The sequence below is a fragment of the Phaseolus vulgaris genome, chromosome 7 (genome assembly GCF_051622355.1).
Source record: "Phaseolus vulgaris cultivar YP4 chromosome 7, ASM5162235v1, whole genome shotgun sequence".
NCBI classification, from domain to species: Eukaryota; Viridiplantae; Streptophyta; class Magnoliopsida; order Fabales; family Fabaceae; genus Phaseolus; species Phaseolus vulgaris.
Window position 1 is genome coordinate 27,842,089 of NC_143504.1, and position 15,106 is coordinate 27,857,194.

The 15,106-nt window shown below is 37.2% G+C and overlaps 1 protein-coding gene and 1 pseudogene across 1 annotated transcript; one reads left to right on the forward strand and one right to left on the reverse strand.

Annotated features, from left to right (window-relative positions):
* The first annotated feature begins 1,921 nt into the window (after positions 1-1,921).
* Positions 1,922-6,269, forward strand: LOC150025859 (uncharacterized). Its single transcript, XM_090304779.1, has 3 exons — positions 1,922-2,390; positions 2,811-3,430; positions 5,706-6,269. The coding sequence occupies exons 1-3, from the start codon at positions 1,922-1,924 to the stop codon at positions 6,267-6,269; spliced, it is 1,653 nt and encodes a 550-aa protein (XP_090160905.1).
* Positions 6,270-8,223: 1,954 nt separating this feature from the next.
* On the reverse strand, positions 8,224-8,934 carry LOC150025860 (uncharacterized; annotated as a pseudogene).
* Positions 8,935-15,106: the final 6,172 nt, after the last annotated feature.

Sequence of the window (15,106 nt, forward strand, 5' to 3'; positions counted from 1 at the left end):
CGTACCGCCAGAATTCTTGCCGCCACAAAATTTAATATGGCGGTCAATTAAGAACCGTTGTAGCAGACGTCGTATTATGCATTGTATAAAGTGGCGATTTTAAGCGTGTAATTGACGTCAGTTATAAATGTCGTAATTTTTAAACTGGGTACACCAATTCTAACGTAAATAGTGACAGTTTTAACCGCCACTTAATACGATATAATATAAATTTAATTTAATTTTTAATATTTATAATAATTTATTTAATTTCGTTTTATAATATTATTTAATTTTATATTATAATTAAATTTCAGTACACAATTAAATTTCATAATATAATTAAATTATAAGATAAATTAATTTTATAATAAAATTATACCTCATAATATAATTAAAATTGATAAATATAATAATAAGAAATGATTTTATTCATTCATTAAAATACAAAGTTGATAATGTCAAACTAATCCAAAAAAAAATTAAACTAAATTGTCAAAATGTAAATTTTATTTGAATATATTACAACTAATGTCATAGTCCTAATTCTAATTTGTCTTGTTGCCTCCACTTGATCCAATAATATTCTGGTTCAGTGATGAAGTACGACTTCCATCATCCGGTGCCTGAAATTAATTAAAATATGTTTAGAGTTAATTTTCAAATTTTAAAAAATAAATGAAAAGAATATTATATATCCAAGAAGTGTGCATGAATTAAGGAGTGTGCATTGTAAGGATCTAGAAAATAACCTTAGAGTAGAAGTGGTATATTTTAAATGATACCTGAATATTTTATTATTAAAATGAAAAAAAAGGACATATAAATAGAAAAATCAGTTATTCAGGTTTCATTTTTAAAAAAACCACCATCTCTCTAAAAGTTTCCCTTTTCCTTTCTCTCCCTTCTCTCTAAGATTCTGATCTCTTCACTCATCAGTTTGACGATCAGAGTATACCGTTAGACTCCTGGCAGCGAAGACTACAAGACTGCCCGATTATAATCTCTTATAGATTTGGCGATCGGAGTCTGCCGTTGGACTCCTGGTAGTGAACCCTATAAGTTTGTCGGATCAAAATCTCACATAGAGTTAATTACCTTTAAGCTTTTTGGTAGATTTTGAGCTCTTAGTGAGCATCAGCTAAAGTTCAGGTAAGAGAAGCTAGTCTTATTATTTTCAATAAAACCCTAGGTTAGAAGATTCTGGATTTGGAGGTGACGTGGTCACCAATTCCAATTGTTTTTGGTTGCAGGATTGTCTCTTGTGAAGAGTAAAGTAATATATTGACTGAAATGGTTGATTTTGAATCTTTTATATTGATTTTAAGGTGAATAATTTGTTGAAACTGTTTGTGATTGAGAATTGAAAGTGTTTGAATGATAATATAAATGAGTTGGACTGTTCTTTTTGAATATTTTGTTGAATTACTTAAGTGAGATGTTTGATGAGAAGTGGTTCAAAATATATGCTCTTTAAATCAATCATCATATATCGTTCCCGCGTCGCGCCTCTGCCCCGAACCCCGCGCCGCGACCGCGAACCTCTGTCGCCGCGCCCGCGACCGAGAACCTCTGCCGCCGCGCCCCTGCCGTCTACGCCTACGTGACCGTCCTTGCTGCAACCGCTTGTCGTGACCGCCCATCCATTTGAGGTTAGTGTATTCTTATTTATTATCACCTATATTTTGAAAGTATTCATTTTGAGTTTGATATTAATTGTTTATATTGAACGCATTGGTTCTGAGTCCGGAGGTGTTCGACCTTCGGCAATTTTCAGTCATTATATATTGTTTTGACATATTGAACGCACTGGTTATGAGTCCGGAGGTGTTCGACCTTCGACAATTTTCAGTCATTATATATTGTTTTGACATATTGAACGCACTGGTTCTAAGTCCAGAGGTGTCCGACCTTCGGCACTTTTGTTTAGTTTAGCAGTTCTATGGATCGGAGTTGGATTAATACATCACGAATAAGTGATACTTACGAAAAAGGGGTGGAAGAGTTCATACAATTCGCAGAACATAATGCCGTTAGTTATAAGAATGGAGTAAGGATAAGGTGCCCTTGTATTAATTGTTTAAATGGAAGGATATTGACTGTTTCTGAAATTAGAGAACATCTTTTGTGTGATGAATTTTTGAAAAGTTATACAACTTGGACGTGGCATGGTGAATTGTTAGACTTGCCAAGTGTGCACGGAGGATCGGAGGAAGTTCATTTCTCAATGGATGATAGATTAGAAGACATGATTCGTGATGTGGGAGCAGAATCATTTGCTAATGTAGTTTTTGAAAATATGTCTAATGATGCAGAGACTCCTTTGTATCCTGGTTCAACTAACTTCACACGATTATCAGCAATGTTAAGATTGATGAATTTGAAGGCAATGAATGGATGGACCGACAAAAGTTTTACAGAATTGCTTCAATTGCTTAAGGACATGCTTCCAGAAGGAAATACCTTGCCCAATCGAAATTATGAGGCGAAAAAAATACTTTGTTCAATGGGTATGGAGTATAGAAAAATACATTCATGTCCTAACGATTGTATTTTATACAGAAATGAGTATGAAGATTTAAGAAGATGTCCCAAGTGTGGTTTGTCACGCTATAAGGTTAAGGTTGGTCATAATGATGAAATTGATGAATTGACAAAGGAAGGTCCTCCTGTTAAGGTTGTTTGGTATCTTCCGATAATTCCAAGGCTTAAGCGTTTGTTTGCAAATGCAGATGACGCTAAAAACCTTAGGTGGCATGCAGATAATAGAAAATGTGATGGATTACTTTGTCATCCTGCTGATTCTTTGCAGTGGAAGAATATTGATAAAGAATTTCCTGAATTTGGAAAAGAATCAAGAAACTTAAGACTTGGATTGGCAACTGATGGAATGAATCCCTTTGGAAATTTAAGTAGTAATCATAGTTCATGGCCCGTTTTGTTAGTGATTTACAACTTACCTCCTGCGTTGTGTATGAAGCGCAAATACATGATGTTATCTATGATGATCTCTGGTCCAAAACAACCTGGAAATGACATAGATGTTTATCTTAATCCATTGATTGAAGATTTGAAATTATTGTGGAATGAAGGGGTTGATGTGTTTGACGCGTTTAAAAATGAATCTTTCCGATTGCATGCGATGTTGTTTTGTACTATCAATGACTTCCCTGCATATGGGAACTTGTCAGGTTATAATGTGAAAGGCCATAGAGCATGTCAAATATGTCAAGACAAGACATCTTATGAGCAGTTGAAACATGGAAGACAAACCGTGTATCTTGGGCATCGTAGATTTCTAAAGAAATATCATCCGTATCGTCGATTGAAAAAAGTTTTTAACGAATACCAAGAACATGACATTTGTTCCACTCCCTTAAGTGGTGTTGAAATTTATGAAAAAATAAAAAATGTTAATGTGACTTTTGGAAAAATGAAGAAGAAGCAAACGGTGAGTGAAATATGGAAGAAGAGATCAATCTTTTTTTATCTTCCGTATTGGTGTAAGTTAGATGTTAGACACTATCTAGATGTAATGCACGTAGAGAAGAATGTGTGTGACAGTCTAATAGGAAAACTTCTGAACATTAAAGGCAAAACAAAGGATGGTGTGAATGCACGTCTAGATTTGATTGAAATGAATATACGAGAGGAATTGGCACCGAGAGAAGTTGGTAAACGTACATACTTGCCTGCAACGTGTTACACTTTGTCAAAGAAAGAGAAAACAAGTTTTTGTGAATGTCTTAAAGGTGTTAAGGTACCACAAGGCTACTCTTCAAATGTGAAGAGTCTTGTATCTATGAATGATTTGAAACTAATTGGCTTAAAGTCACATGATTGTCAAGTTCTAATGCAACAATTGTTACCGGTGGCTATTCGTGGAATCTTGCCCAAAAATGTTAGGCATACAATCACTCGACTATGTTCATTTTTCAATTCCATATGTAGTAAAAAGATTGACTCTCAGAAGTTGGATGAACTTAAAGAAGAAATAATTGTTATCTTGTGTCAACTCGAGATGCTTTTTCCTCCATCTTTTTTTGATATTATGGTACACTTGGTTGTTCATCTTGTAAGAGAAATCAGATTGTGTGGGCCAGTTTATATGCGATGGATGTATCCAGTTGAACGATACATGAAGATTTTGAAGGGATATGTGAAGAATCAATGTCGTCCAGAAGCTTCCATTATTGAAAGATACATTTTAGAAGAATCTATTGAGTTTTGTTCCGAGTACATGTCAAAAGCCAAATGTATCGGAGTTCGTGAAAAAGGTTGGCACTCTCGTAGATTCATAAGTAAATCTTCAATAGGTGTACATGTCATAAGCAAATCTAGAGAAGAGGTTCTGCAAGCACACTTGTATATCTTGAATAACACTGATGAGGTGTTACCATACTTAGATACACACAAAGACATTGTCAAATATAAAAATCCAAGACAGTCAGAAAAATGGGTGTTAATTGAGCATAACAAAACTTTCATGTCATGGTTTAAGCAACAAATAATGAATGATCCATCAGCATCTGAAACATTAACATGGCTTCCAAACGGTCTCAAATGTGATGTTTTATGTTGTTCTGGATATGAAGTAAATGGTTGTTTGTTTTACACAAAGTCTCGAAATGATAGGAGTACAGTGCAAAATAGCGGAGTCACCTTGGAGGCAGAGTCTATGTAGTTTTCAACTGCAAAGGATCAAAATCCTGTTGTGGGATCAATGCCTTATTATGGTGTCATAGTAGAGATTTGGGAAGTTAATCATACCAAGTTTACTGCACCTGTTTTCAAATGCAAGTGGGTTGACAATAAGACTGGTGTCAAAGTTGATGAATCAGGAATGACTTTGGTTGACTTTCGAAAGATAGGTTATCATGACGAACCATTTATAATGGCACATCAAGCTTCCTAAGTTTTCTATATCCAAGATCCTACGTCTGACCACTGGTCTGTTGTGCTACATGGAAAGAAACAACATAATGACCCAGAAGATACAAACAATGACATTTGTGAGATTGAATCACTTACAAGAACGACCATCAATAAAGAGTACGAGGATGTTGCTGATGTTGTACATGCAACTCGAAATGATCATGATGAAGGAATATATATTTGTATGTACATGTGATTCATGTTTAGTTTTACAATATTTTTCATTTTAATTATATTTCATATTCTTGATGCTTATCATATTTTTTTGATAACAGGAACATGGCAGATGATAAAGTTTCCCATTCAAAAACTGGTAGAGGACCTACAAGATTAAAAAATATGTTTAAGAAGATAAATAAAGATGACAAAATACCTTTGTCTATTGATATCCACACTGGTGTGCCCACTGGGCAACATGCAAAGAAATATAGGAGTTATCTCGGAGTACTATCTCGTGAAAGGATCTCTATCTTAACTCAGTCCTGGGATCACGTGACTGACCACGAGAAAAACATGATTTAGCAAGATATTCTGGTATGTAACTGTTTCTACTTCCATTGAGGAAATGAATAGTGTAGATTCTTTAAGACCTCCATCCCCACCACTCCGACATGAGATGTGGAAGGGTGCCCGTATAAACACATTAGGGACATGGAGTTCTAAGTCTACAGAACAAATAGTTAAACGCATTGTAAGTTTGACAATTTCTTTTCAATGTGTTATTTTAAATTCTATGTGTTATTTTAAATTCAATGTGTTGAAGTTTGTCAATTTCTTTTCATTTGTTTTAGGATTCTCTTAATGAGCAATCAACACAGGAGACTTTTAAACCATGTGGTCGCAATGATATTCTTAATGTTGCTCTCGGACGACCTGAACACCCTGGACGTGTTCGTGTAGCTGAATATGGGTATGGGATTCAGTCATACTTTGGACCTCCATCACACAGCAAGGAACAATTGTCCAATGAACCTAGCCAAGAGTATTTACTACAACTACGTGAGCAGTTAAAGGCCGAGGTAACTCAAGAGCTTAAAGAAAGCTTCATGGAGGAGTTTAGTGCGCGAATGGAAATGGAGTTCAAAAAGCGGTGGGAGGGTTTAGGACACTCACAGCAACCACCTACTATGGTAGAAGATGAACCACCTCCGCCTCCTATTAAGAAAGTCAGCACTAAAGGGAGTTGTTCGGCAGTTGATCTATCAGGGGATGACTTCTGCTCAACTAGCCAATGCGAATTATATGTTGAGTGTAATTCTTTGACCCGATTCGTTGCCTTGGGTAAGTGTTATGAAGGGGTCATAATGTTACACAATGTGCCTCTTCCTTCTAATTTCATGAAGGTCATGGTGTAGAAGGTCCTTTATGGTGATCTTGCAGTTCCTGTGCCGACATCAGAGGTGACAATTGTGGCAGAGGCATTACATACTTTCGTTGCCTGGCCTAGACATCTCGTCAGACCTATAGACTCTATGGTATATATTTGCACTAATACTAATAGAATTATATATCAGATATATTACATTCTAACTAATTTAAGTATTTTTTTGTTTTGGTGAGTAGCAGGAACCTAAGACAAATCTGCCTCTGGGAAAGAAGAAAATAGTCTCCATTGATGATCCTCTGGCGGCATTGGTGGAAGTTGCTACAGCTTTAGATACAACCGTCTTAGAGGTTCCATGGGATGCCAATGTTTTTGGAAGGCATAGTAATCTACCGTTGTACGTTCACATGTCTGATTTGTTGGACCTTGCATCCGGAGATCAAGAGATTAACATAACAATTCTGCAATTATGGATGATGTAAGTTCAAATTTTAAAATCTTTATACTTTTGATTTATTAAATATATTAGTACTAACTTATTGAAATTTAGGTATCTTTCTGGATTATGCTTTGATGAGGGGAAACACAATATATATGGGTTTTTAGACCCTCAAATCACTCAATCAATTGGAAACAAGAAGTCGGAAACACAAACATACATCACCACTGCCTTAAAGAATGGTGGAAAACACATTTATTTTGCTCCGTACATCCATGAGTAAGTTCTTATTTATTAAATAAGTTTTAATAAATTATTGAAATAAGAGAAACTAATTAACTGATTTGTTATACAGGCGTCATTGGCAACTATTGATCATATCTGTTCAAGATCATACCGCTGCATGGTTTTGCTCCTTGCATAAAAAACCTCCTGCCTATTTTAAAAACATTATAGATAGGTACGACAGTTTCATTTAACATTTATTATTACTTATATATTATATAATGTTATGTATTCTAACATGAAATCTTATTATTTTAGTGTTTACTCTGGATATAATATGTTGTGTGGGAGGAGAACTTCAAACGCACAAAAACTCACTTGGATGTACCTTAAGGTATTTAAAGTATATTTGTTTACTTAATTTAATGTGTTTCACTCATTCATTTAATACATTTATTTTCACATGCAGTCCAACAGGCAACCTGAAAATTATGAGTGCGGTTATTATGTTATGCAATGGATGTTGACTATTTTGCAAGTTGAAATTAAGAAAGGTTGGGATAAGGTAATACCTCAATACAATAAACACTTTAAAATTTGAGATTTATTATTCATGCACTAATTCAAAATATTTCAAATGTCATAGTTGTTCAATGACCAACACCCGCTAGATTTAGAAGCATTGGAGTATGTGAGAACAACATGGTCAAAGTATTTTGTAACCATGTATAACACTCTAGTATAGATAAATCATTACAATGACAAATTTTTTCATATATTACCAAATTTTTTTGTATAATGTTATAATTTGTTGTATTTAATTTTTATATTTAAATTATGATTTGAAATGTTTTTATTTTCTAGGATTGAAAACTTTATGCAGGTTATTTGAGATTTTTTTAATTTTTTTTTTTAATTAATACATATAACGACGGTTCCACTTGGAACCGTCTTTAAAAGTCATATTTACAACGACGGTTCCTCTAGGAACCGTCTTTAAAACTGCCTTAAAGTTTTTAATTCAAAAATCGCAACCCACCTTTAACGACGGTTGTGGGAACCGTCGTTATAAGTCACCGTCGTGAAAAACCCATAACTTTTAACGACTCCTGTAATAACGACGGTTCCGGAACCGTCTTTAAATGTTGATTTTAACCGTCGTTAATCTACCTTTTTGTACTGGTGCTTAGAGAGAAGGGAGAGAAAGGAAAAGGGAAACTTTTAGAGAGATGGTGGTTTTTTTTTTAAAATGAAACCTGAATAACTGATTTTTCTATTTATATGTCCTTTTTTTTCATTTTAATAATAAAATATTCAGGTATCATTTAAAATATACCACTTCTACTCTAAGGTTATTTTCTAGATCCTTACATTCTCCCCAACAAGAAAAATTTTCGTCCCCGAAAATTGACTTACCAGAAAAGAGATATGGATAGGTTTCTCTAATGGTTTCTTCTAATTCCCAAGTTGAATCACCAGATTTATCATCCCACGCTACCTTCACCATATTGATGGTCTTGCCTCTGAGCTGTTTACTCTGATGGTCTTCAATCCTAATTGGTTTTGCTTCAAAAGACAAGTTATCCTTGATTTGTACATTATCCACTTCCAACACATGACTAGGGTCTGGGATGTACTTCCTTAGCTGTGATACGTGAAAGACATTATGCAGGTTTGCTAATTGAGGAGGTAGAGCAATCTCATAAGCCACTGGACCTATTTTCTTTAGGATCTGATATGGTCCAATAAACTTAGGAGATAACTTCCTTGATTTGATAGCTCATCCTACACCCTTGGTTGGTGTCACTCTCATGAACACATGATCTCCAGCTGCAAACTCCAAAGGCTTTCTCCTCTGATCTGCATATGATTTCTGCCTACTTTGAGAAGCTTTCATTTTGTCTTGTATTTGCTTCACCTTCTCAGTGATCTGTTGAATTAGCTCTGGCCCAACCAAAACTGTTTCACCGTCCTTATACCAACATAAAGGAGTTCTGCATTTCCTCCCATACAAAGCTGCATATGGTGTCATCCCAATACTGGCATGATAACTATTATTATAAGTAAACTCCACCAGGGGCAACATCTCATCCCAACTTCCCAGATGATCCAAGATACATGTCCTCAACAGATCTTCTAAGGATTGGATCATTCTCTCAGACTGCCCATCTGTTTGATGATGATATGCAGAGCTCATTCTCAATCTAGTTCCCAAAGAATCTTGTAGACTCTGCCAAAACCGTGAAGTAAACCTGGGATCTCTATCCGAAACAATACTAGAAGGCACCCCATGCAATCTTACAATCTCTTTGATGTACAACTATGCCAACTTAGTCATAGATATTCTCAAATTAACTGGAAGAAAATGAGCGCTCTTCGTTAGTCGATCAACTATTACCCAGGCTGCATCATGACCCCTTATTGATCTTGGTAAATGAGTAACGAAATCCATAGCAATGCTATCCCATTTCCACTCAGGAATATCTAACTGTTGTAACAAACCACCAGGTCTCTGATGCTCTACCTTTGCCTTCTGACATGTTAAGCAAGCAACAACATACCGAGCTATTTCTTTCTTCATGCCTGACCACCAAAATGACTCCTTCAAATCTTGGGACATCTTATTCATGCCAGGATGTAGACTAAAATGACTCTTATGACCCTCTTCTAGAATCATTCTCTTCAGCTCTTCATTTGCAGAGTATGCAAATTCTGCCATTAAATCTCAAAATCCCATTTTCTCCCATCACAAAGTCTTTAGCATGATTTGTACCTAGTAAATCCATAGTACGCTTCAGACTAGGATCCTCTGACTGTTTTTCCTTTATCATTCCAGGAAAATCATTAGCTATAGTTAACTTACTACAACTAATGTGATCAACATGAAATTTCACTCCCAAATTTAGATCTCTGAATTGCTCAATCAACTTTTGTTCTTCAATCATCATGGCTGACACCTGTACTGACTTTCTACTCAAAGCATCTACAACTACATTAGCCTTCCCTGGATGATACATCAGTTAGAAATCATAATCCTTCAAAAACTCTATCCATCTTCTTTGTCTCATATTCAACTCTTTTTGATCAAACAAGTATTTCAAACTTTTATGGTCACTGAACACCTGAAATTGAGCTCCATATAAATAATGCCTCCAAATCTTCAAAGCAAACACCACAGCTGCCAACTCTAAGTCATGAGTTGGATAGTTTCTCTCATGAACTTTGAGTTGCCTTGAAGCATATGCAATTGATCTTTTCTCTTGCATCAAAACACAACCCAAACCTTGATGTGAAGCATCACAGTAAACTTCAAAAGGTTTTCCTGTATCAGGAATCACTAACACCGGAGCACTAGTTAACCTTTTCCTCAGCTCTATGAAACTCTGCTCACATCTGTCAGTCCAAGCAAAAGGTTGATATTTGCGGGTTAACTGAGTCAAAGGAGCTACTGATGGCAAATTCATGGAGCTCTTCTCGGATTTATGATCAAGGGTGCGGAAGCTATGGATTGAAATGAGCAAGATCCTCCTAGGAGCTATGGTGATCTTGAGAGTGCATGATGTGTATGGAGAGAGGGAGGTTCGACCAGCCCTATGGTAGGTGATGAAGATGAAGATTAGGTCCTAGAAACCAGGGAAAAGCAATGTATGGCACAATGTTGGCATCATAACATTACTCTCATTAATCTTGAAAATACAAGAGCTAGGCATCTCCTTTTATAGGCTAAGGAGGCCGTAAATCCTAAGCTAAATTCCACATGAAATGTGAGCAAAATAAAATGGAAATGTGAAGGCACATGGCACATGGACCACATGGCCGGCCATGTGAGCCAATGTTCTAGAATGTGCACAAAATGTAGGCTAAATCACATATAAGACAAGTTTATGCTTTCTAACACTACACTAATTACTAAGGCACCCCTAATGGGCTTCCATGTAACATGTACAAGGCCTTCGCCCTCCAATCCGTGGCTTGACCCATTTGTGCGTGAATATGTTTGGCCATGGACCTAGTGATAGGTCCTAAACGGTCTAGGCTTCCTCCTAGACGCTCTTTGTGTAGTCGCCCCTCCTCTTGTGCTAGACGCTCTCCTCTTGAGTCTAGACGCTCCTCACATGGTTCTAGACGGTCTAGTCTTGGGTCTTGGCTTCCATGGTGAGGTGAGCTTGGCCCTCCTCCATCATCCCCTCCCCCTTGGAAAGGATTTGTCCTTAAATCCATCTCGTCCTCGTCGTCATTGGTACCTACAAATGGAGAAAGGTCAATTACATTAAAAGTGTCATGTACTCCATATTCAAGAGGTAGGTCCAATTTGTATGCATTGTTATTGACTCGCTTGAGGACTTGAAAGGGTCCATCACCTTGGGGACTTAGTTTGGACTTCCTTTGAGTTGGAAATCTATCTTTGCGAAGGTGAAGCCAAACTAAGTCTCCTTCCTCAAAAATTATTTCTTTCTTCCCTTTATTGTTGTATTTTGTGTACTTCTCATTTTGTTGTTGTATTCGGAGTTTAATCTTCTCATGAATTTTCTTCACAAAGTCGGCTTTGATTACTCCTCCCTTATGCACAAATTCTTGTGGATTAGGAAGAGGCAACAAATCCATAGGTGTGAGAGGATTAAAACCATATACTACTTCAAAAGGAGAAGCATTAGTAGTCTTGTGGACTACTCGATTGTAAGCAAACTCAATGTGGGGAAGATACTCATACCAAGATTTATGGTTGCCCTTCATGATAGCCCTAAGCATAGTCCCAAGAGATCTATTGACTACTTCGGTTTGGCCATCTGTTTGAGGATGACAAGAAGTTGAAAATTGTAGTCTTGTTCCAAGTTTGCCACAAAGAGTTTTCCAAAAGTGGCTTATAAACTTGGGATTTCTATCGGATACTATACTTCTAGGGAGACCATGAAGTCTCACCACTTCTCTAAAGAAGAGTCTAGAAATATTTTGAGCATCATCTACCTTGTGGCAAGGAATAAAATGGGACATTTTTCTAAAACGGTCCACTACCACAAAGATAGAGTCATGGCCTCTTGCAGTCCTAGGGAGTCCTAAAATGAAATTCATGCTAATGTCTTCCCAAGGAGCATTTGCAATCGGCAAAGGGGTGCAAAGTCCATGAGGCATTGTTCTAGACTTTGCTTTTAAACATGATATGCATCTAGAACAATGTCTTTGGACATCTTTCCTCATGTGTGGCCAACAAAATTTTGCTTTTAAAAGGTCTAGAGTCTTATCAACTCCAAAATGGCCCATGAGTCGCCCCTCATGTGATTCATTGACAAGGAGTTTCCTATGTGTGCCTTGGGGAATGCAAAGTTTTCCCTCTTTAAAAAGATATCCCTCGGACACATAGTAACCTCCTTGCGCTCTATGTTGACATTGGGCATAGATGGATGAAAGTTCTTGATCTTCTTGGTAAAGCTCTCTTATGTGATCAAATCCAAGAATTTGGGCACCCAATTTTGAAAAGAGTGTATGCCGTCATGAAAGAGCATCGGCCACTATATTGGTGCTTCCTTTCTTGTATTTGATTACATAAGGAAATTGTTCAAAAAATTCCATCCATTTAGCATGTCTCTTGTTGAGCTTGTGTTGGCCCTTTAAATATTTTAAAGACTCGTGATCACTATGGATGACAAATTCTTTGGACACAAGGTAGTGTTCCCAAGTCTTTAGGGCTCGCACAAGAGCATAGAGCTCTTTGTCATAGGTGGGATAGTTGAAGGTGGCACCATGGAGTTTTTCACTAAAATATGCAATGGGGGTGTCCACCTTGCAACAATACCGCACCTATGCCTACCCCCGATGCATCACATTCTATCTCAAAAGTTTTGGAAAAATTTGGAAGAGATAGAATTGGTGCATTGGTGAGTTGAGCTTTTAGCCTTTGGAAGGCTTGCTCACGCTTTTCATTCCAACAAAATGCAACATCTTTTTTAACAAGTTCATTCAAAGGAGAAGCTAGGCTTGAAAAATTAGGCACAAACCTTCTATAGAAGCTAGCTAACCCATGAAAACTCCTTATATCACTTACATTTTGTGGAGTGGACCACTCTCGGATGGCTTTGATTTTCTCGGGGTCTACATGCACCCCCCTTTTGTTGACTATGAAACCTAAGAAAACTACACTATCTACACAAAAGGTACAGTTATCCCTACTGGCAAAAAGGCTATTTTTCCTAAGCACTAGAAGAACTTCCCTAAGGTGACTTAGATGGTCTTCTAGGGTTTTACTATACACTAGGATATCATCAAAATAAACTACTACATATTTACCTATGCAATCTCTCAAGGTATGATTCATGAGCCTCATGAATGTACTAGGGGCATTAGTGAGCCCAAAGGGCATCACCAACCACTCATATAATCCAAATTTGGTCTTAAAAGCAGTTTTCCATTCATCACCCTCTTTGATTCTAATTTGGTGATATCCACTTTTAAGGTCAATTTTAGAGAATATGGTTGACCCATGTAGTTCATCAAGCATATCATCAAGCCTTGGGATTGGATGCCTATACTTGATGGTGATGTTGTTGATTGCTCGACAATCACAACACATGCGCCATTTTCCATCCTTTTTGGGCACCAACAAGACAGGTACAACACAAGGGCTTAGGCTCTTTTGAACCCAACCCTTCTCCAACAAGTCTTGAACTTATGATTCTATCTCCTTGGTTTCCTCAGGGTTTGTTCTATCAAATTGAATGAAGTCAATTTGATGTTCTATACCTCTAATGGGAGGGAGTCCAATGGGTCCCTCATTAGAGAATATATCTTCAAATTCACTTAAAAGTTTTTCTATTGGAGGAGGTAGATTCATGAGTTCACTACTTGTGGCAGTGCATGTAAGTGTTCCTTTACAAAACACAAGGCTTGGTTGTTCAACAAGAAGCAAATTTTCCAAAACGTTTTCAAAAGGCTTTTCTTGTTGAGCAACCTTGTGGGAAGGAACACTCTTCTCCCACGCCTTCCTATCCCTAAGGATTTTCTTTTTTTCTAGCGTTTTTTTTTTTATTTTCCTCATCCCTTTTATGTTTCATTTGTATTTGGTCTTTCACCACTTGAGAATGTGGTAAAGGACTAAGTACAAATTTCTTAAGCTTGTGGGTGAAGGAAATCTCGTTAGTGAGACCATCATGCAAGGTTTTCTTGTCAAATTGCCATGGTCTCCCTAATAAGATGTGGCAAGCTTCCATAGGCACTACATCACATAAAACTTTGTCTTTGTAGTTCCCTATGGAAAACTTGATTTCCACTTGCTTGTCTACACTTAGTTCCCCATTTTCATTAAGCCATTGTAGTTTGTAAGGTTTTGGGTGAGGAACTACTTGTAGATTAAGCTTTTCCACCATTCTAGCACTACAACAATTACAACTAGATCCACTATCCACAATGAGGGAACATATGTTTTCTAAAACATTGCATCTTGTATGGAATATGTTCTCTCTTTGTGTTTCGATGGATGTGCTAGGGTGATTGTTGAGGGTCCTCCTAATCATAAGCAATTCTCCCTCTAGTGGAGCTACCCTCTCATCCTCTCCCCCCTCCTCTCTCTCACTAGGCTCATCCTCGCCACTAGTGTATTCATCTACACCCTTGAGAAACAAAGTCCTTTGGTTTGGGCATTGTGCTTGCACATGCCCTCTACCATAGCACTTGAAGCACTTAACATCTCTAGCTCGGATGGGTGGGGTGGAGGTTTCTTTGGTTAAGGGTTTGGTAGGTTCTTTTTGTTTTTCTTTTGATGTGCTACCCTCCCTTCTAAAATCTTTCTTGGGATAAAAGCTAGAGTAGGAACTCACCCTTTGACTTGAAGTTTTGCATAAGATTTGTTGTTCAACTTTAATACAAAGTTGAACCAAGTCATTCAAGTCTTGGTAAGGTAGGAGTTCTACCCTATCTCTTATCTCAAGTGATAGGCCACTAAGGAACCTAGCTATGGTGGTGTCCTCCTCTTCCCTAATGGATGCTCTCATCATGTAGAGCTCCATTTTCTGCCTATACTCTTCCACACTCATGTTCTTTTGTTGGAGTCTTTGGAGCTTGTCCATCAACTCCCTATGGTAGTAGGAAGGTATGTGGCGACGTCTTAGGGCTCCCCTAAGGTCATTCCAATATGTAATGGGAGGTTCCCTATGAAGACGTCTTTCTCTTTCGAGAGAGGTCCACCAATACATAGCGTTCCCTTGGAAGCTAAG

Excerpts from the sequence above, each read along its gene's own strand:
- LOC150025859 (XM_090304779.1), top strand. The coding sequence starts at position 1,922 with ATGGATCGGAGTTGGATTAATACATCACGAATAAGTGATACTTACGAA. Across the intron at positions 2,391-2,810 it reads GAATGGATGGACCGACAAAA|AATTTCCTGAATTTGGAAAA; the intron begins GTTTTACAGAAT and ends ATATTGATAAAG. Across the intron at positions 3,431-5,705 it reads AAATGAAGAAGAAGCAAACG|GATTCTCTTAATGAGCAATC; the intron begins GTGAGTGAAATA and ends CATTTGTTTTAG.